Raw genomic sequence first — 22,241 nt, 5'->3', positions numbered from 1 at the left:
TCCTGGGCCATCCACAGACCTCACTGCTCCAGAAAAGAGGTAATGCTTCACTGTGTGCTATTTCTCACCTCCCGGGGGCACTCCACGCTCCACACAAACCCTCAATCTTCAGCACAGGCCTGGTGTGAGCATATAATGTAACGTCACCACGCGCCTAGGCCATCATTAATAGACTGAGTCATCCAGGGTGCCTGGCAGGCTTCATGCTGAAATGTTGTTATTATCCTCTGGCTTCTATTTAGTGTGAATCGAAAATAACCTTGTTCCTTTCCGAAGCTTGGAAACTAATGCACCAGATCTTTATTTGTTCCTTCATTTGCTAACTGGGTGCATCATGACCTTCATACCATGTTCCTTGTTATATATTCTCATGTTGATGGGATTTCTAGAATATCTCCCAGACTGATACTTCCTAAAGTCCTCAGATTAATCTAATTTATGTTGTATTTTGACTGGACTAAGGTATTTTTCTGTAGTTTACAATAATGACAGAATGAACAATTCTTATAATATAAAATGCATATTAGCCATATTTTCTAGAAATATATAGCATAGCTCAGCTTTATCAGGCCTCCTGGAGAAGCACTCTTCAAGTGAACTGAGGTTTTATTTTAACTGGAAGGATGAGGAAATAATTTTGCTGGTTTAACATTAGCAGTACTTGGCAGACGCCAGTTATCTATTTATAATGCAGAGAAGAAGCTCATGGGAATGGGCCACCGGGGACGGTACAGTAGAGATCATTTGTTAGCCAAACCCTGTCCCCCTTTTCTCCAGGGAACAGTTCTGAACCTCATTCCCAGCCTTCTTTCCGGCACAGCGGGGCTACAATCTCACCAGGGCACATGGGTCGAAGCTGTCTGTGCCTCTTGCAGGCTTAACCCGTGGCTCTTTGTGACGCAGCCACTCTCTGCTCTTATCTGCCAGCCCCGAAGACACAGCAAAGGGTAGATTCACCAACCGACGGCACCTGAGCCCCTGATGGGCCAGTTGAGGGGGAGCTGTCCAACTTACCAAGAGGCAATGGGTGTGTTTGATCACGCAAGTTACTGAACTGAACTGCCTCTTCACGGGACAAGCAAAATGAAGAGACATTCTGTGGGGAAGGTGTCCAAGCTTGGGTCCTTTTGAGGGTTCTAAAGAGGAAGGCTTGGCAGCTAATGTCAAAGCCCTGCTTTCTAGTGGGGGAGATACGGAGAGGGAAAGGAGTACAAAAGGGGTGTAAAAGCCACGCTTTGCTCTTGTACATTTGGGCAGGGGGTTGTGTGCTGATGAGTCTTATGTGACAACAGAGGCAGGATGGGCAACAGATGAAGGGATAGAGGAACTATACACAGTGGATACTGCTCAGCCCTAAAGAAGGGTAAATGTGAGTTCTGTGGAGGAAAATTTATGCATTTTGAGACACAATGCTAAATGAAATAAATTAGACACATAAACTTAAATATCACATGGTTTCTCTTACATGAGAAAAAGAAAATACAAATGATTTTAAAAGCAAAATAAAAGACAGATAACAGGAAATGGCGAGATAGACCTTTTGCAAATGGAAAGGGATACAGAGATAGAGGGAGGAGGGAGGCGGAGGCAAAAGGGAGCTAAAAAAGATTAACATGCTCTATGTACGTGTACTGACACTCCAGCATGCGCTGTATCCCTTATGTATCAAAAACATGTACTATTGCTACTACTAATAAAAAAACAGGGGTAGGATGGAGTTAGGTAAGGTCTGAAAGAAAGTTTCTGAGGCTCTTGGCTGTAAGTAGCTGGAATCTTGAGTGACTATGCCTAAGACATCAGCTGTAAATCAGAACAGGAATAGAGGAAGGCGTGGGATTCTCCAAGCTGTGCTTTAATCATAAATCTCTGCTAGAGAAACATCATATTGAAAGAAGCGCAAAGGAGTTCGTGGGAAGAGAACGCTTCGATTTTTATCAAGATTTCAAAGTAACCTCAGCGGCCACCGGTCCCACATGTTTTCCAAGGAAAGGCAAACTACTTTAATTTTTATTTCAAAGGACAGACAGGAGCATCTTACCCTTCTGATAATGTTAGGGTCATTGCACTTGGCTAGTTTTCCAGCAAAAAGCTGAACTCCAAAGCTTGCAAAAACAAGCATTAATGTCAGCAAAAGAATAGAGACCTGAAAGAAAATGATGAAATGTTAAACTGCTTGATAAAAATTACACATTAGTTTTGGTTTACAATGTGATATAAACACCCCTTCCTAGATCACATTATATAAAATCTGTGGTTTTTTAAATAATATCTTTTAAGTCACTATAGGTTATTCAATCAGGCTTAATGAAATGTCAAATGGATAAACAAACGTGCATTTTTAAAAATAAAAATGGATGTGATACGTATGTGTACCAGCATCCCAACATGAATGTAATTAATATATCTTGCAAATGTATATTAATAAAAAATTTGAAAACAGAAAGTGTGCTAAAGGTATTTTTATATGATTTGAATTTTTCTGATGTTTGAGAGCTACCCTTTGCTTTATTGTACTTAACGGAATGAAGGAAGAACACTTAGATAATTATACTGTGCCTGATTTTCTCAGAATGGATCCTGTCCTGATTAGAAGAGCGTAATTAGGGCCAGTGGCTTTGCTTTCCTGTGAGCCTGCTGCGTAGCGGGAGCCTGTGCTGCTGCCCTGGACCGGGAGAATTCGGTCCTAATGAGCTCGAGCACCCTCTGCTGGCTGAATACTCCGGTGTCAGCAGAGGAAAGTGGCAGCGAGCAAAATCCAGATCAAACCCTAACCACACTGGCTGAATAACCTAAATAGGTACCCTAAGTATTCTAAAATTACACAGACACAGCGGGAGGAAGATTCAACTAACCCTTGTAATCTCCGTCAGGGGTCCAAAGAGTATCATACATGAACTGTGAGGAGAAAGTCTATTTTCCTTCTCTTCCAGCTGTGTGAAAGGCCAGTTTTGTGGTTTTAGGTAAGGAAAATGAGGACTTTTAAACACATTAAAATATATATAGATATTAGCAACTGTATGTCTCTAATAATATCACAGTTTATGCCTAGAATGCCTACACATCAACTACAACTACAGCTAATGTCTAGCTGTGGGTGTTTGTAGAGAGCAAGATTAAAAACAAGCTCATGTAAATCAATTCATGTTTTTCACGCACATACAAAACTCATTCCTGACCAAAAGAACCTCTGATCACTCTTTCAGAAAGCCAAGATCCTTCAGGAACAGATTGACAGCAATGAGCTTTTACTCTTTGTTTTATCTCAAGCCGTTTTTGTAGAAGACCTTGAAATGTTGCTCCAACTAAAAAGAGCGTTATTCCCTTGTATTGCATTTAGAAGCATTCTCTGCTGCATGTTGAAGTTGCTTAAGTAGGGTTTACCTATGCTTCTACCTTTCAAGTTGTTTTATATTAACAATCCCAAGATCTAGAAATGAATTCTAAACCGTATATGTAAAAGGACACAGAGGGTAGGATGATGAGCCCGCATGTTAATTCCTATTCCTGTTTGGGAAGGAGACATACATGAAACCTCTCTTATCCTTAATCTCTAGATGAGGAAATTGAAACTCAGTGTAGAAGTTCAAATGAAGAAAGAAAAAAGTGGATACTACCTCTTCGGATTCACCACTCACTGTGTTTTCCAGAGTGCTTTTCCTTAGTTCATGTTCATTAAATCAAATAAACTGATAAGCCCGAAGCCCCCAGGGATGAAGCTGCTGCCTGTGTGCTATGTTTAGTGGTTGCGTGGATAAGATAACCCTCTGGGGATACATACAAAGGTAGATTTGACCTTGACCAGCAAGACTCCCTCAGCTCCCCAGTCCGACTGTGGTGAACCGGAAGCAAAGGGCAGTTCTTACATACCAAGAAGATTTCCTTGAAGCCACTGAAAAGTTCTCGAACAACCTTCCTCATCTGGGGCACCAGTTTGAATATTCGCAGGGGCCTCAGGCAGCGGAGAACCATTAGGAGCTGAGCTCCTGATTCAGCAGGCACATTTTGAGGCATCCAACAAAGAAATATCAAGCTCACCTAGGGACAGAAAAGACAGTCTCTGCAGTTTATGCAGTTTTTCATTTACAATGTTCTGACAGCCAACTGGCCATAGCTTCTCATTTAGCAGGGAGTCCATGCACTACGTGGGATAAACAGTGTAACTAAACAATGAATCAAATCTGGACCTGTTAGAGACCTCCGAGGAAAGTAGTCTCGTGTCAGTCGGAATGAAATGGGGGTGCCCATTCTCTGTCTGTGTACCCCAATGCTTTCCATTCTTTTTACCTTACTGTATTGTATTGCATGTACCATGATTAGAATGACTTTTTATCAAGTTCTGTATTATTTTATTAATTATCAGCAACATGCTACCTGTTACTAATCACATTTCCCTTTGCGCCTGCCAAGTCACTGACTTCATGCCTTTTTTGCATAGGTAGAAAAAATTTCTTTGAGTCTACTCTTGTGGTTTCTGTGTAGTTGAACTGAACACTTGAATAAGCAATTGAGATAGTAAGGTATTGTGTGTGTTGGAATCAGGAGAGGGGTCCAACCACAAAGACTTCAGTTTGCTTTTAATAACAACATGCTCATTAATCAATAACATGACATATGATTCAAACTTTTTGTATCAGGACATGCAAGAAATGTGAGATGCAAACTAATTTTGTTATTTTTAATTTTATTCATGCAGGTCATATTCATATATAAAATTGCAGCTGATGTGCTTGAACAATTACCCATGGATACTTTATAATTTTCATTTAGATTTTACATGTACGTCCCTTATTTGCATATAATAGACTACGATGGAACCCATTTAAGACTGCAATTGTGGCAATAGACCTCATGTATCTTACTCTTACACCAAGTGATTCAGGAGATTTTACAAAACCATTCCATTTTTACATTTAGGAAATAACCAAAGACTTACAAGGTAAATAAATATGTCCATTACTCCACCAAAGTCCCTGATGACAGCAGTTGGAGTGAAAAATAAGCCATCTGCCATAATCTTCAGATTAAGCTCAATGCTCATGAATATCACAAACACATACTCAGCAATCTGAAAAGGGCAAAGGCAGTTTGGTCACAGTGGATGGAAAAATTGCAGGTCAGTGTTTTACCACCTAGCTGGGAGCTGAGATTTAGCAGCAGTACCTGCAAAGTAGGTGCATGCATGACTCTTCGGAAGGGAGATTCAAACATCATGGAAATGCAGGAGCAGATGGTTACGATGATCATGACCCAGTCCAGGTAAGTGACCAATCCCAGCAAATCACTGCCAAAGACCAAGCAAAATTGAGGCACACAAATGCTTCAGGATAGACTGCTAGGAGTCAGAGATGGTGATTTTTTCAACATGACCAGTATTTCAAAAAAATGAGTCCCAAGTTATCTACTTCGTAGTATGACATTAAGAAAATAAAAGGGAATTTTTACATTTTTAGGTGGCATAAAACAGCACACAAATACTTCAAAGGTGTGTGAAGAAAAAGAGTTTATAGTGCTTACTACAGTTGATGATACTTTGTGTTTTTCACAGCTCCTGTGACAGGGTCTGTTTTAGATCTGTAAAAGAGAATAAGCATATGAAATTCTGCAACAAAGCAGGCATGTGACAATTTGGCAGTAAAGTATTTGCAAAACCCTCATCTGCCTAAAATCTCCTTTAGGTCCTCTATAAAATGCCCATTATAAAATATGGTAGTGATGTGACTTTGGAAGGCAAAAGACATTGGGTAAAAGAAAAATCAAAAAGAATTTACAGTTGATGCTTATGGAAAGTATTCTACTTCTCAAAATACTTCATGTTAGGATTCAAGGCTCCATTCAAAAATTCTTGACATGGGTGTTACAAAATCAAATTTTGACTTCTATTTAAAAACACTCATTTAAAATCTTTGCCCTCAAGGATGTAGAAGGATATCCTTCATAAGTGTTTAGTTGGATACTCTGTTCATTAGCATTCTGCCTGCATGTGGTCTTGCCAGATAATTTATATAGACTTTCCTCAAAGGGGGACTTACAACTTTTACTTTCAGGAAGCCTGTGTGCTTACTTAGTGAGGCCTGACAGGCTTTGCCTGCATTCCCAATTACAATAAGGTCTTCACCAGTCTATTCAGCTGACAAAAGGAGAATTACACCACGCTAAATGAGGTGGGGAATTGGCAGTTAGGTGCTAACGTGTAGGCAGATAACAGAATTCAAGATGAAAACCTGCGCTGACACTGATCCAATCAGGTTCTAAATTGCCATCTTTTTCCTGTACTTTGTGGAAACTCGGGGAAGTTTTTAATGATTATCACTCAGGTGCTTTAAATTGTGCAGGTTGAGAATGGCAGAAAGAATCACAGATCAGCAGTGAGGAGGGAACCACACACTAGCTGGGGTTCCTGAGCAGAGCCCTCAGCATCTGCAGATTCAAAAGGCTGCCTTGGTAGGAAGAGAGGGCTCAAAGGATACCGAGCAGCCCTGGGTCTCCTCCAGCTGCGATGTTAGGAGAAGGAGGATGGATTCCTGGTTGGTCCAAGCAAACGATATTTATTTTCTCATAATTCTAGAGACTGAGGGTCCCAGACCAAGGTGTCAGAAGGATGGCTTCTTCTGGGGGTGTGAGGGCAGGATCTGTCCCAAGGTTGTCCCCTTCCCTTGTAGATAGTTGTCTCCCTCTGCCCGTCTTCACCAAGTCTATGTGTCTGATTCCAAACTTCTGAACATCCTCTTCTTACAAGGAAACTAGTTATGCTGGATCACAGCTCACCCTAATGACCTCATTTTAATTTAATTATCTATTTAAAGCTAAATGTATGGAGCAGGGTGTGGTGGCTCGTGCCTTTAATCCTAGCACAGGGGAGGGAGGGAGATCACAGCAAGTTCAAGGCCAGCCTGGACTACGTACGTAGTAAGTCCAAGGCCAACCTGCGTAGTGAGACCCTGTCCCTCCACCAAAAAAGTTAAGAGTATGGATATTGGGGGAGCAATTCAGCCAATAACAAATTATCCACAAAGGAGATGAATTTACTTAAAAGATGGCATCAGAGAAGGCCCAATTATATAAGGGAAAGATGGGAAGCTCTGAGAGTCTTAATGTCTGCAGGATATTAAAGTTACACTTGACAAAATTCATTTCATCCATTTGGTTGAGGTCTCCACAAATACGTGGTCATCCAGTTTACCCTACTGATATTTTCTTCCTCGTTCCTCCCACCTTGGTGGGGCAGAGACACTGGCTGGGGGGTTTTCTTCTCATAAAAGCTGGTAGTGGAAGCACTGGTCAACTTTCCTTCTACTTCACATTATTCTAGAATAGATCAAGTGGGGTATTTTGCTCACAAAGAAACACAAGTCTGACAGAAGAAATGGACAATGACATTCTCTATGTCATTAGGCTCCCTTGGTTTTAGTATTTTCAGAAGAAAGCATGGAATCCGTACCACGGATATGAACATATCAGGCAACCATGAAAATGCACAGATAAAACTGGCCATCCAGGGGCTTTGTCAGTGTGAGTTTTCTACAAACATGAACTATTCGCAACCTTTGTTTTGCCCTGGTCAGGCGCTCGCAAAGAGGAGCAGTGTGGTTCATTAGCCCACAGTTTATTTCATGACCCCGTTAGGATGATGGGATTCTTTTTTCTGCGACAAACCCCTGCTGCTTGCACAACTCAGGTCAAACACGAGGCTGAACAGAGTACACTTACGCATTGAAGCGAGCTCGGACCACCACCCTGCAGAAGTTTCTGAACCTGTGCTCCCGCCCGACTATGAAGAGAGGCTTGTCGAAGTAGGGATGGTTCTCTCTCAGTTCCTCCTCCTGGACTTTCCTTGAAAGGGACATTTGCCAAGCGTCAGGCCAAGTCTGCCACCCCAATGCGAGAGCCACAGACCCTGCGGTGCCCGTACCTTTTCATTTCTGCTTGCTCCTTTTTCTCCTGAATCATCTTTATTTCGCTGTCTTCTCTTTGTGCATTTCTGTACCTCACTGTATTGGAATGCTAGAAATAAGTGAAAAGGAGGCATATGACAATGGGAGATTTCTTGAAGGCCAGAATATCACTATTTTAGAAAGTTGAACTTAATATACATGCATACATACGTGTGGTGTGATCAAAACGTATAGTGAAGGTTTAAATTAAAAAATTATTACACTAAAAGAAACATTGCCATCAATCCCCCTCAAAGTACTCCTTCTTGTGTGAACACACTTATTCCATCATTCTTGTCACTTTCTACAGCAGTTCTGGAGTCCTTCTTCTTGAGTGTCCTTACAAGATGTGATCAAAAATATGGTGAATGCCGCTGTCAAATGCCTTGCAATAGGAAGTCAGCTTATAGAACAGTATAGTGCCTCCTCATCCACCTTCTTCACTGGCCCTGGCACTGAGGTGCTTCTGGCCCTTCCCCAAAGTCAAGACGGCCACGCAAGGTAAATGTTTAGAATCAGTTCAGATCCCCAAGGCAGGCATGACACCGCAACTAAAAGCTCTCATGAAAGAGGATTTCCAAGCAGGGTAGGATACATGTGTTTCAAGCGAGACGGAGTATATTGAGAAGGATTAATGGCAATGTATCTTTTACTATAATAAATTTTAAATACTCACTATATTTTTATCAGATCTTGTGCATGTAGTATATTTAGCTATAACACATATAATTATTACATATGGAAAATATAGCTATAATTATTATATGTATAGTTAAATGACTATAAATATCTTAGCAAGGACATTTTTTTCCACTAAAAATTATTCAGCATATATTTATTAAAATTTTCATAACATTCCAGGTACTAGGCTACCATTGAGGATACGGTAAGAGGGGAAAAATACATAATCCCTGTTCTTGGTGAGCTGATGGACTAATTGGGGAAGACAGGGAAAATAATCAATATAAGTAAGCAATGTACATTAGTGGATACTTTGCGTTTTAATAATAGTTTTTGGTTTATTTTGTTTTGGTTTGGTTTTTTCTGGTACCGGGAATCAAACTCACGACCTTGCACTTGCCAGACAGGCGCTGTGCTGCTGAGTTAAATCCCCAGCCCCAATAATAGTTTTCAAAAAACCTGATCATGCTAGAAGACAGGTAGATTCAATATGGACGTGGTATTTTGGCAAAAGACTAGAAGGCCAGGGTGTAGGCTATAGGCTTGGAGCAGAACAGTGTTCTTGGGGCTGGGGATTTAGCTCAGTGGCAAAGCGCCTGCCTGGCAAGCGCAAGGTCGTGAGTTTGATTCCTGGTACCGGAGAAAAACCAAAAAAAAAAAAAAAAGAACAGTGTTCTTTCAGGGGAGGAAGAGCCATGATGCACGTGGGAGCAGCCCAGGGAGTAGGAGCTGAGCCGGAGTGGCAGGCTTGGGGGGCAGGCAGGCTCACAAGCCTGGACGTTTGCCTTATGGACTCTGCGGGAGGTGGGGAGCCACTGTTCATGTAACATGACAGACTTTAAAGGAAGCATTCCTTAGTTCCACCCATCTGTACCTGGTATCATTAGGAATAAGTGAAAATGGTAAAATTTCTAATTTAAATGTCTCCAGTTATGGCAGAAAAGACATTATAAGGATGTGTTATGAAATGATCTGAACCTCATGACATTTCTCTATGGAGAGAATGGCAGATGGATTTTGTTACACATCTGTATGAAAAATATGGTAAGTCTGTAAGAAGAAATTTCTGGAATGGAGACTGCTCAAACTGGGCCTTTGCTGTATGTATTTTCAAATCCAGGTTCTAATTTGATTCTTCAGCAGATGGTAGATTCCCACTGAATCATGCTGAGGGAAAGTGCTCAGAAGGAATGTTGCCTCTGAATTTTCCCCTGGCAATTTTTTGTAGGAAACACGCCTGACTCTAAAAGGTAAGTGCACGGGCCTCCTGTTGGCCCTGATCATAATCCCACATGAATCATACAGTAGCCAATGAGACAGAGCACTGGATTTAAAAAATCTAAGTGGAAACAGAGCTACGTGCCAACCAGAACCATGCCAGTACTGGGTGAAAACAGGTGATCTCAGCACCAGCTTCTTGCTCTCATTTTTGTCTGGAACACTTAATAAGGACAGACAGAAGAGCTGGGAGTGAAAGCAGATGGAGTATACTGAATACTCCAGAAAGTCTTAGGACTTATTAGCTCATCGTTCCCAAGTGTCATTCTTGGCTCTGAACATTGAAGACTGTGTTCTTAGCCAAGTCGTCCAGGTTCAAGCTCAGGCCTGCATCCCAGTCAGAGCCTCCTTAACTCTTCCTTGGTGATCTTAGCATAGTATAGCTGCTGGGTATCCTGACCTTTGACCTCTCAGCTTTTTCATGGGGCTTACTCCTTAGCTTCATTTATGTCTCTGAGCTACTGCAGAGGGGTCTACACTGACCATCAAATCTAAAACTCCCTGCCCTAAATCTCTACCTGTGATTTCTTTGTGCTACTTTATTTTACTTTACACAGCAATGCAAATGTATTACACAATGGAGAGATAGTGGAAAACTTTAAAAAGAAATCATTCTGGGAAATTTCATTATTTCTTTACTTGCTTCTCATCTGTCTCCTTTTCTAGAATGTGAGCACCAAGAGAGCAGCTGAGACTATTTTGTGTTTACCCTGTACTTCTCGTCACTTCCCAGAGGAGCCAGCACAGAGGATATTTGGTGAGTGGCTACTGAATCAGCAAATAAGCATGAATAACCTAGAGTCTGAAAAAAATCCTTGCCAAATTCTGTGTGGCCTTTGACAGAATTCTTCTGGAAAAAATTTATTTTCTAATATGTAAAGCCCTGAAATGATAAACAGTGGAATTATATTTTGAAATATTTGGAACCTGGTAAATATTCAAATTGAGTAATGTAAATCACTCCTATAAAATGCTTTAAATTTCCTTAATTTCAGTCAAATGAAACAGATACATCACTTTCGTGTTACTCTTTTAACTAAGACATGCGCTCTGGATTTTTTTAGCTAGCAGTCATTTTTCAGTCCTGGCCATGCAATGTATTTTCTGTGTTGTTTCCTGATTCCCTCTGGTATAAAGTGCTAAGGGGACATAGCAAGACGATAGACAGAGGCACTGGAATCTTCTAAGCAGACATTTAAATATTTTTGTAACCGTGTTCCCAAGGTTCAAAAGCATTGCTCATAACTTACATCTTGAGTCAAAGTTTCGAGAGATTTCCCTCTGCTGATCCTCTGGCTGTTTGATCCATGTCTTAGTGACCTAAAACAATCACAATCAACACATCTCAAGATCAAATTTGGACTTTTAAGCAATGACCATGACAAAAAAGAAAATAACCTTTCTGATATAGCCTCACAAATGTCTCACTTCTTTTTACAGCCAAAGCTTGTCATCTCTCCAAATGCCTTTGATCCCCTCTAACAAGATCTTAGAGTATTCCCTTCTGATCTTAAAAGTGAGAATTTGGCTATCACCAAGGAAAAAGACTTGGAAACATAGGTGTTTTGAATCTTTGATTTGGATTGTAAGTTGAATTGTTGTTATCGCTGGTGAACAGAATTCAGCCCCTCACCAGAGCCTGGTGTCCAACCAGGAGGTGGGGATGGCTTTGGACAGCCACACCTTTGTGCACACCTCCTTGTCTTGGGGTTCCGGGGACAGTCTCGCCTGAAGGTTTACCTGCGCTCTTGGCGGATGTGATGCTGTACACTGAGGATTGACCTTTCTTTTGCCGGTTGCCCTTCGAATGATCCGCTCAGCATGCGCTGTCGAGTGCAAGCTCTGGGGGAAAAGGAGCCCCAGATAAATGCCTGATTTGTACACACAGGGTGAATAATATATAACTGCTCATTGCACTTATTAATTTTAGGAAAACGCCAATGAAAAGGCAAAATACAACAAATGAGATATGCAAGAAAATACCCATTAGGCTGTGTGTGAAAACAATCAAACAGCAGAAGTTTCACAGCCATGAAGAAGAACTGGAAAATAAATAGAAAACTTACCTCTTGCCCTTCTCCTTCTACCCCTACCCCTTAGTCACAAAAAATAATAAGGCTTTCATCGGGGTTCTGTGAGTGCCCAGGCCAGCCTACCCACAGGCAATGATGCTGGTTTTGCATTTAAACAAAGAGGCTTCTAATAAAAGTTCTTAGGACAGGATTTGTCCAGCCAGACACCTGGAATAATGAAATATATGTTCCAAATATATTTGGCAGAAATTTAGGAAAACATGGAAGCATAAAGTGAGAGGCAAAAATGAGTTGTAAAGAGAAGTAACGAAATCTGGAATTATGCACAACAATGTGAATATACTTAACATTCCTGAACTGCGCACTTAGAAATGGTGAAGCTGTAAGTTGTACGTTATGTGTGTTTTACCACGATGATTAAGAAAAAGGTGGAGTCATTACCTAGAAAAAAATTCAATTGAAAGCCTGTGGCTCTCTGGTAACTGGTTGCCACTTTCTTTAGAGTCTCAAAAGCATGAAGACTTTTAAAAACAAGTTCTCCTTACACTGCAGCTGGGCTGGTGTTAGTTTTAGATTTAAAAATGAATGAAAACAGTTGGGTCACCCAACACCTGTGGTGAGAAAGATTTTGGTGAGAAAATAAAACTCCTTTTCCACAAGTCTCTCTCCAGTGGGGAATGACTGGAATTCCCACGAGGTAGGAGTCAAGAGGAAAGGGACTCAGACCAAGGCTTAAAAGACCTGTGTTATCTCCCACGTGTTGATAACTTTGGGACTCAGTTTTCTTAGGGTATAATTAAGGCAAGGACATGACATTGAGGATAACTCATAGACTTCACAGGCAACGGTTTTAAGATATGCAAAACTTATGACATCATATTTGCCCAACACCTCAACACAGGTACTTCAACCACTGCCTTCTAGGAAAAGTGCATAAATGTCACAAAATGCACTAGGAAAATGGTTTGAAATTATTACTGTCTGTCTGAAAGGTAAGATCTTTGAGAAAAAATCTTGTAACTATCTACAGTACTTAAAATAGTAGGCTAATACTACCATCTATATATTTAAGTCCTTAACCCTCTTGATGTAGATGAAGATAGCTCTGGTGACTAGCCATGAAATTTTGAATTCAATAAATGTAAATGCCTTATTGGAAATAAAGCCCAACAATCATTATTCTTGTTTAGCAAGGAGCAGGGACCCCTTTAAGATAAAGTCCAAGTCAACATTTTATTGAAACACTAGATTTATGGTAATGGTAGAGGGAGAAAGTGCTTATTTGCAGGCCTAGAATGATGTTGTATAGGAAGACACCTTTGTCAGTTCAGCTGAGTTGACAAAAGGAAAGCATGATTTTATACTACGTATGTTTAGGTTTGTTTTTTTTTTTTTGAAAAAGAACTGAAAAATATGAAACCACTTTGAGAAAATCTACTTGGAGTAACTGTTATTATAGCCTAGATACCTAGATTCTTACCATCTGTGTAAACTGTTAGGACTTAACCTTCAGCCCTATCTTAGTAATTTCCATTGTTTTGATTGTAGGATTTCCCAAGGGTAGTTGGGACAAGCACATTTTAAATACAAAACACATACATGTTGAGAAAAATATACTAGCTTGAGGGTGGGGCCCAGCTTTGCTGGACATGGAAGACTATAACTGGCTTTCAGTTGCATGTTGTAAAGATTGATGGTTATGTACCCAACATGCCTGTCGAAGAGCAGCTGGGCATTCTTCCCGGGGAACGGTTAGCTCCATACTGAGGGATCACTGGGCCTAAAGGAGTCAGTGTGATGTGGCCTGCGTGGCCTCTGCTGCCCTTCTGATGGAATGGAGGGGCACGTTTCCATAGAGACCATGGCTATGGGAAAGATGCCCTTTCCCTATGACCCTTTCCCCACTCCTCTCCCAACATGTGTCATTGAAGTGGTGGTGAGAAATTTACCTGTGTTCTTCTCTTAACTCAATTTTTCCCCTGCTGGATCTAGAGAATTGAGAAAATAATATGAAAGGGGGCTGGGCTTTCACCATCCACTTGAATCACACAGTCTGTGTTTTCTGGATGATTCACTCTTTCAGGTTGGGGAGTACTGATTTTTAGCTCTCTTCTGCAAGCAGAAAACCTGTGCTTCACCAGATTAAGACAGTCACCTCAGTGGGTAACGGTAGTCATTTGCTATGCCCTTTCATTTCTGTTCCTACCACTTTCTTCTGTGTTCACACTACTGTTTGCCAGATGATTTCTTTTCTTTTTTTCTTTCCTTTCTTTTGCTTTTCTTTTTCTCTTCTCCTCCTCCCATTACCCTTCTTTTCATTTCTTTTTCTTTTTGCAGAGGAATCTTTTTGGGGATTGAACATAGGGCCTTTACACTGAGCTACTCTCCTCAGACTTGGATCCCTTTTCATTTTGAAATAGGGTCTCTCTATGTTACTAAGTTGCCCAGGCTGGGCTCAAACTTGTGATCCTCCTGAGTATGTGCTCCATGATGCCTGGCTTGCTTAGAATGATTTCTGACTGTAATAAAACAGAAGTGAAAATAAAAGGTCCATTTCACTTTGGACCTTTTCGCTCATAGCAAACTAAAACTTGTAACCAGTGAGACCAGGGCTCTCTTGGAGAGCTCAGTGGGAACCTACTTCAGGGGAAAATAAAGGCTCAAAGAACTTCAGTGGGAGGAGCAGCCAGAGGCTTCCTGTGCCTGGAGCAGTAACATGTGACCTGAGGACAGAGGAGTCCATCAGGCTCTCTGGACCCCCCTTCTCCTTAGCCTTGATGCGGGGAGGGCACCACTGGTACCTTAGGCTCTGTATGCAGCTGTCCCTGACTCCCTCTCCTCACCTGCCTGGCCCCGCCCAGGGCACCTTCCCCACATCTGTGCAAACTCAAAGGTGTACACTTTCCATTTTCCTTTGTCAAATTCTTCTTGGATCCAGTGCTCTGATATGGCATTCTTTCCACTGTGGCTTTTGAGCTAAGCAACTCCGCAGATAATGCCGGGGATTCTTAGCTGAAAACTGAAGATTTTACTCCTTTTAAAACAACCTTGCTAAATAAACATTTGAGTAAAGACAATGGGGCCAGGTACATGAGAAAGGAAATGTCTTTGAAGATTTCTGCAAACTTTTTCCCTCTAACCTCTATAAAGGGATATTATTAAAACCAAAAGGCGAAGTTCTCTTCCAGGTAGTATCTATTGTATTTAACAGCCATCCTACTTAGATACAATAATTTTCCTACAAAACATGATGTTACAGGTAAGTAGCTTTCTGAAGGTCTATAAATTCATCTGAAACATGTAGAAAACCCAAATTCTATTACAAGGGGGCCAGGACCAAACTAAGGTTCTTGTTGAAGAGTGAAGGACCTCAGATGGAAGGAGGGAGTGTGGGCTGGGTTGGGGAGGATGGGGAACAGGAGGAAGGGAGTGAGAAGGAGACTGTCATCCTTTGGCCCCAGGACAGTTGGACACGGGGACAGGCCAAAAGATGGCACGTCAGCATGCTTCTGCACACGCTCCAAACAGCCTCACACCTAAGCTGCTGTCAGAGTCTCTGTTCATGTAAAATATTTTGCTGTTTGGGGACAGCCTAATGTTGTAAAAAGCTATTTACTTTCATTGGACATGATCACATTTACTAAGAGTTTACATATAATCTAATGCATGTGCCAAGGCTTATGTAAAACATGTTATAATTTTTTAACTTTTAAAACATAAATATGGTTTTATTATATACAAGGTTATATAGTAATTCAAATTATAACCTACCAAGTAGGGTTTTGATATGTGTAATATAGTTACAAACTTTAATATAAATGGATTCTGATGGGTGATAGAAAGTGAGAATATGGCATTTCTCACCTATCTGAGTGTTTTACCTATATCGAAGTACAGAAAAATGACGTCCATAAATATGCCATGTCCCTGTAGCATGTTATTAACCACGTTATTTAATGCTTATACATTTTGTTCTTATCAGTTGCTTCCCTTACTGGGTTGTTGATTCTCCAGGGACCACTTTATAATTCATGTCTATAATCCTAGGAAATTCAGTTCCTGGACTCTGGCTGCCGATGCACAGAATATGAAAGAGAAAAGGCAGAGGTGGGTAAGGAGAGTGGGGAAAGGGAAGGGGCTGAATGGGTCCTGATGTGTAGGTCTCATGGCTCAAAGCAGCCCAGAAGACTTGCAGTTTTATACCCAGCAATGCAGTGGCCGATAGCAAAGCAATGTCCTGCCTTTGTCTAAAGCCTAATGCTGAAGAACTGAGAAACCACAGGTTTAGAACCATGCATTTCTGACCTCAGCATAGTTGTAGGACCTTAAGCAAATGACATGGTGTGTTCTTGGAGCCTTCCTTCCTCACAGCAGAATGTAGAGAACAATGGCACCTTTCTCACTAGCTTCACAGAGAGTGGGAGGAAACACAGACTATGAATTTGCAAGGGTGTTGGAAACATCAATGGTTCATTTCAGTGCTTGGTTGCTTTTATTTCTTTTTCTGCTCTTTTCTTTCTTTTGGTTTCTAGAGGCAGGGTTTCGCTATGTAACTCAAGGTGGTCTTGAACTGAATATGAAGTGCAGGTTGGCCTTGAACTCATGGTGCTCCTCCTGCCTCAGTCTCCAGAGGGCTGGGATTACAGGTATGTGCCACTACACTCAGCTATTGCTATTATTTTTGTCTCTATCATACCCAGGTTGTGGATGATATCAAAATATTCTAGAGAACACCAAGGAGGACTTCAGAGCAGGCTTAACAAAATGTCACACCAGACCTCAACTCTTTTAGGCTTTCTAATCTCTGGTGTCCATTGTTAGGGACAGGTGCTGCAGCCCCAAACCTGATCTCTACCCATCTGCTCTTACTACATGTGTTGTAGGATTATCCCAGACAAGTGTTTTCCGAGACGAACATCTACAACGTTACAGGGCTAGGCAGGCTTCTGAGCCATCCCATGATCGCCACTTCTTGGTTTTCTTGCTCTTGTGTAACATCCTTTAGTGAGTTGCTTGTAAGGAATGAGGACAACAGCTATGAGACAGGTTACAAAGCACCGTGACGTGTGTCTTCCTGGTTCTCTCTCTCACTGACACCTTCTTGCCGCCATGTTACAAAGGGCTCCATGGAGAGCTTCACTGGATAGGGGATGGAGAGCAGCCTCCACTCGAGAAAATTGAGGCCTTCTTTACCTTACCACCCATGAGAACTGGATTCTATTAGTGACCGAAGGGGTGACCTAGAGAGGACAGACTGCTATTCAAATTCAAGTGAGGGCAGCTTTGTGGGAGATCAAGGCCTAGAGAAGAGCTGTGCTACACCAGAATCCTAACTAAAACTGAGATGGAAAGTTTGATGTTGAAACCACTTAAGGTTTGAGTCATTTTGTTATGCAGCAGTAGGTAACAAATGTAGGCGTCACACTGCCTTCAATCTCTGCTGCTCCTCCCGAAGGTTGGGATGGCTTCTAAAGGCCTGCCGGTCTCTCTCTGGTCTCCTTCCCAGTCTGTTCCTCTACTAGTGGGGGTGTCAATCTTTCAAAGCCATCCTCTCTTGGTGTTTTGGTTGCTTACATATGCTGTGCTCTGAAGAGCTCTGAGAGAGCGAAGCTTATCTTTAAAGCTGCCCGCTATTACTTCCCTGCCCTTGTGCACAGGCAGGTGCTCAGTGAATAAATATTTGCTGAATGAATTAAATTCAAAGTGCTGTAAAAAATCTTTTAATTTCTTTTTGATCTTTACTTAGGAAATATGAAAAGAATCACCAGCACAACAGCATGTGTTTCAAATATGCTTTTAGAAGGGGGAAGTTGAATAATCTTAACCTGATCTCCAGTTAGAACACTACACCATTCAAGAGCAACAGACTCCACACCTATAGTGGATCAGACCCTGAGAGAATGGTGAAACAAATCAGACATTGCCTCTTGCAACTAGGAAATCTCAATCTTTCTGTGTTATATGTGAGCGCTGCTAGAGGACCCAGAAAGCCAACGTGGCACGGAACTCATTTCAATTTTCTAAATCAGAGATTTGACCCATCACTGAAACATGGTCTCCATTGATGTCATCTGACAGAAATGTGCTGACAAACCGAAATCGTGAATGACTCAGGAAATGGAGACTTTTATTATCTGACAAATGAAATGCACACACCATTAAAATTACTTTGTAACAGACCTGCCCAGGAGAAATAATTGAATGTTCAATTAAGTTATATTTTGCGAGTCTACATTTTTTGTTAGGATTTGGATGCTTTTAGTCTCATAGAAGTGTTTTCTCAAAGAAAAAGAACTGTTTCCCCCAAACTCCATAAAGAGATCATATATATATATGAAGTGTTTTCTCAAAGAAATTGTTTATTTACTTGATGTTCAGAGAAGAAGCAAAGCTAATGGTTTTGAAAAAAAAATAAATACATTGAGTTTCAGGGATGGTCTCACTTTTCCCGGGAGCCAAGGTCTTCAGGCTTTTCCCTACATCTCTTGGTGGTGAGGTGAGAAGGCCAGTTTTTTAGAAACTCCATCTAGTGGCTTAATTTAAAAAAAAAAAAAAAAAAAAGACCTGCCTACTTGGCCTCTGCAAGTGGGAGGCATAGGGCTTCAAGTGTCTGGTGAGACATAATGAAGTCTTTTGTCTTGTCTGAGTGAGGAAATTCTCCATTATGCAAGCATATGTAATCCCTTTATTCTCATTCCCTGGAGGAGAATTACAGGCCAGCATTCTCCTTTTCCCAGCTGGGGTTAATGTTATACCCCCTCTACCTTTGAAAGTAAAACAAGATGAGGACCCCTGATGCTGACTCGAATGTGGGAATATTCTTCAGCAAACACACATTCCCAGTTGCAAAAATATTACCTCTGGTTTCTTGCCAAACCTTTGAAAAAAAAAAAAAACATATGAAAGATTGATTCTTTTTTTTTTCTCTCTCTCCCTGCATTGCCTTTGTGCTGTGGAATTTCAATTGCCCCTTATATTTTGTGTGTGTGTGTGTGTGTGTGTGTGTGTGTGTGTGTGTGTGTGTATATGATCTCTTTATGGAGTTTGGGGGAAGAGAATTATGTTTTAAGAAATAGTCTCTATTTTTCTTGACATTTCTCCATTTAAAATATTTTTAAATTGGCCCAAAGATGATGGTTATAAGAGAGATTTCTGGAGCTTTTATTAGCCTTTAAATGCCACTAGTTGTTTGTAGACACAGTAGCAAGGCAGCCTCTGCTCCTTTCTTTGTCTCCGGGTCTTCCTTCTTAATGTCCCAGAACAAGGGAGAGAAAGAGCTTGCATGTTCTATAATGAAAGAGAGGACTATGAGTCTTCAAACTCTTTTCACTCATTAAAGCAGAGTTAGATTACGCAATGGCATCTGGTATTAAACATAATCACCATTAAAGAACCGCAATGTGACTTTGCAGAGCATGGCATTATTTAAGGGGATTTGCTCAAATCGTGAGCTCCACAAAGTAATATTGGTTAATGTGATGTAATCACATCAGCAGACAACAGGAGAACAGTCCTTCAGTGGTAATTATGTAAAGCTATGACTGGGCAAGGGCGTAAGAGAATAGATAATGAGTATTTCCTGGAAATGGCTCTTACCTGGTACACTGGAGCGACAGTGTGATCCTCTAAAGTAGAGACAAGGAAGACGCTAATGGGTGAGCCCCCGGGTAATGGCCTCTTGCTGAGAGAAGGAAAAGGCTGCTTTTTTATAGGAGTGAATACAGCACTCCTTTTTGAATCAGCCCAGTCCTGAGTAAATGCATATAGCTGTTTAATAGCAACAGCGGGTTAGTTCTCCCAAATCTTGCATTATTCATAAAAATGTTCTCATCTACAGATATGTAAATACATGGGTGACCAGGATCTCATTGTAGACTGAAAATAAACCTTGAATATCATTACCTTATGCACGTGCAATAAACAAAAAAGAAAATTAACTCATGGGAAATCTGTGTTTTGGGCACCCCTATTAAAATTCAGCAAATAAAATGTTCTGAAGCCCTGCACTAGTCATTGGGGTTCCTTTCTAGTAACCCAACTGCTGACTCAGAAGCAAAGATTGAGTTTTTCAGTATTACAAAAGTGAAAATTTTCAAATGTTGCAAAAATTGTACTGATCAAAACTTATACAGATATATATTTTTCTGAATTACTTATTACTTTACACTGTAATGGTAAAATAGTAACAGCAAGGCCTTGTTAAACTATCTTCCCATACCCATAGTTTTGCCTTTCCCAGGATGCCATAGGATTAGAAGCATTTGGTATGTAGTCTTCTAAGATTTACTTCTTTCTCTAAAAATATGCATTTGTGTGTCCTCTCTATTTTTTAATGACTTGACAGATCATCTGTTTTAGTGATGAATAATATTCTATCAGCTAGATGTACCACAATTTATTTATCTACTAACTTACTGAAGGACATCTTGGTTGCTCCCAACTTTGGGAAATTATGAATGAAGCTGCTACAAACATCTGTGCATGTCTATGGAGATATATACCTGTGTATGTCTATCTGTATATGACTATTGACTAATATAAACTCTGGACTCTGGATGTTAATTATATGTCAGTGTAGGTTTATGACCTGTAACAAATGGACCACTCTGGTGGAACATGTTGACAGTAGGAAGGGTGTGTGTGAGTAGGGGGAGGGAGACACATGGGAAATCTCTGTACCTTCACTGAATTTTGTGATAAATCTAAAACTACCCTAAAAAAGAAACTCCAATGTGCTTTATTTTCCCTGATGGTTAAATTCAATAGTACCTCTCCTGATATATAGTACTATCACAATAATCCATAAATCATGTGTTATTGTCATAAAATATAAAATATTTTGATTACCACAAATGAGATACTAGCTCAGAAGACATCTTTAGAGTATATTATTTTAGTTAATTTATGGTTGTCCCTCCATAGCTGAGGGTGTATATTCCAAGATTTCCATTGGATGCCTAAATTTGCAGATAGTACAAAACCCTATATATGCTACAGTTTCCCATATAGTTGAAGTACTGCTACATAGTATGACAGTTAACCTGTCTTTCCATGGTTTATGTCCAGAGTTTCCTTTCTATCACTACTCTTGTGTTTGGGACTATTATTAAGTGAAATAGGGATTTTTGTGAACGTATACCAAACAGTTGATCTAATAACCAACAGAAATAGCCAGCTACTAAATGACTAGTCAATGGATAGCATATACAGTATGGATACACTGGACAAAGAGATGAGTCACAACCCAGGCCGGATGGAGCAGGCTGCTGAGAGAGTTCATTATGCCTCTTAGAACAGCATACAATTGAAAACTTATGAATTACTTATTTCTACAACTTTCCATTTAAAATTTTGGAGCTATAGTTGACCATGGGTAACTGACACACAGAGAAAAAAAACCCAGATAAAGGGCACTACTGCAGTTGCATTTTGAAATCTTTACTATTTTATATTTTACACAAATGCATATTCCCAGATCATACTGATCTCTGAGTACTTCTTGGTTTCTTTATCTCCGAATTGTCTTTTCAGTGAATCTACAAGTGTTAGCAAAATCATAAGGAAAAACAGACAACGACTAAGCAACTTAACAGAACCACAAAGATAAATGTTTATGACAATAACTCCTAATGCTCAGTTTTCTTGAAACTTTGGGTTTTCTTTGGCAAATGTTGGCCACCTAACTCTGCTACTGTCTCAGGCAGGTGACCCACACCTGTGCCTCAAGGGTCTCTGTGCTCCTCTCTCTCAAGTGCAGGGGCCATTTCAACTTCCTCCCTCCCCTCCTGCAGCTGGAAAAGCATTGCTGGAGGACTTAGTGAGTGGAGCTCTGAGGTTTGGGAGATGAAGCCCGCTCAGGGGTGCTGAGTGTGTCTGGCTTGGCTGGCAGGAGGGTGGAGCTGCAGAGAAATAACATGATTTTGTCCAAAGTTGCTGGATGGCAGGGCTAATCCACGGGAAGAGAATTTTAAAACAAGAACTGAACTTACCAAATGGGAAAAAGCAAAAGGGGTAAAATGCCTGGAAAGCAGAACATGACACAAATATCTTTCTTGAATGAATGGATGGATGGATGGATGGATGGATGGATTGATGGACGGATGGATGGGTGGATGGATGAATGGATGTCTTTGGGCACTTCTTTCAGGAAAAATAATATATATATACCATACAAGTTTTATTTGTGGTCAATGAAAAGGATTCTCTTAAAGTGATAAGAGAAAAACTAACCCTATATATTCCATTAAATGTACTTAATGGTAAAACTCCAATAAAAAATATTCATTAGACTTTAGAAAAGTATTATAATGAGTGCAGA

The 22,241-nt window shown here is 40.6% G+C and overlaps 1 protein-coding gene across 4 annotated transcripts in view; it reads right to left on the bottom strand.

Moving 5' to 3' along the window:
* The window catches only part of Nalcn (sodium leak channel, non selective), a 291,122-nt gene that overhangs the window by 38,096 nt on the left and 230,785 nt on the right, over positions 1 to 22,241 (bottom strand). For all 4 annotated transcript variants that reach the window (XM_005374037.2, XM_013515982.1, XM_005374039.2 and 1 more), the window contains 9 exons: positions 11,631 to 11,732; positions 11,141 to 11,210; positions 7,910 to 8,001; positions 7,708 to 7,830; positions 5,515 to 5,571; positions 5,161 to 5,281; positions 4,934 to 5,065; positions 3,868 to 4,035; positions 2,039 to 2,143 (listed from right to left, as the gene is read on the bottom strand). In XM_005374037.2, coding sequence (XP_005374094.1) covers positions 2,039 to 2,143; positions 3,868 to 4,035; positions 4,934 to 5,065; positions 5,161 to 5,281; positions 5,515 to 5,571; positions 7,708 to 7,830; positions 7,910 to 8,001; positions 11,141 to 11,210; positions 11,631 to 11,732 — 970 coding nt within the window. The remainder of the gene's footprint in view (positions 1 to 2,038; positions 2,144 to 3,867; positions 4,036 to 4,933; positions 5,066 to 5,160; positions 5,282 to 5,514; positions 5,572 to 7,707; positions 7,831 to 7,909; positions 8,002 to 11,140; positions 11,211 to 11,630; positions 11,733 to 22,241) is intronic.

The sequence above is a fragment of the Chinchilla lanigera genome, unplaced genomic scaffold (assembly GCF_000276665.1).
Source record: "Chinchilla lanigera isolate Chin_1 unplaced genomic scaffold, ChiLan1.0 scaffold00003, whole genome shotgun sequence".
Taxonomy (NCBI): Eukaryota; Metazoa; Chordata; class Mammalia; order Rodentia; family Chinchillidae; genus Chinchilla; species Chinchilla lanigera.
The sequence above is the reverse complement of the archived record's forward strand: the minus strand, read 5'-3'. Positions and strand labels throughout refer to the sequence as shown.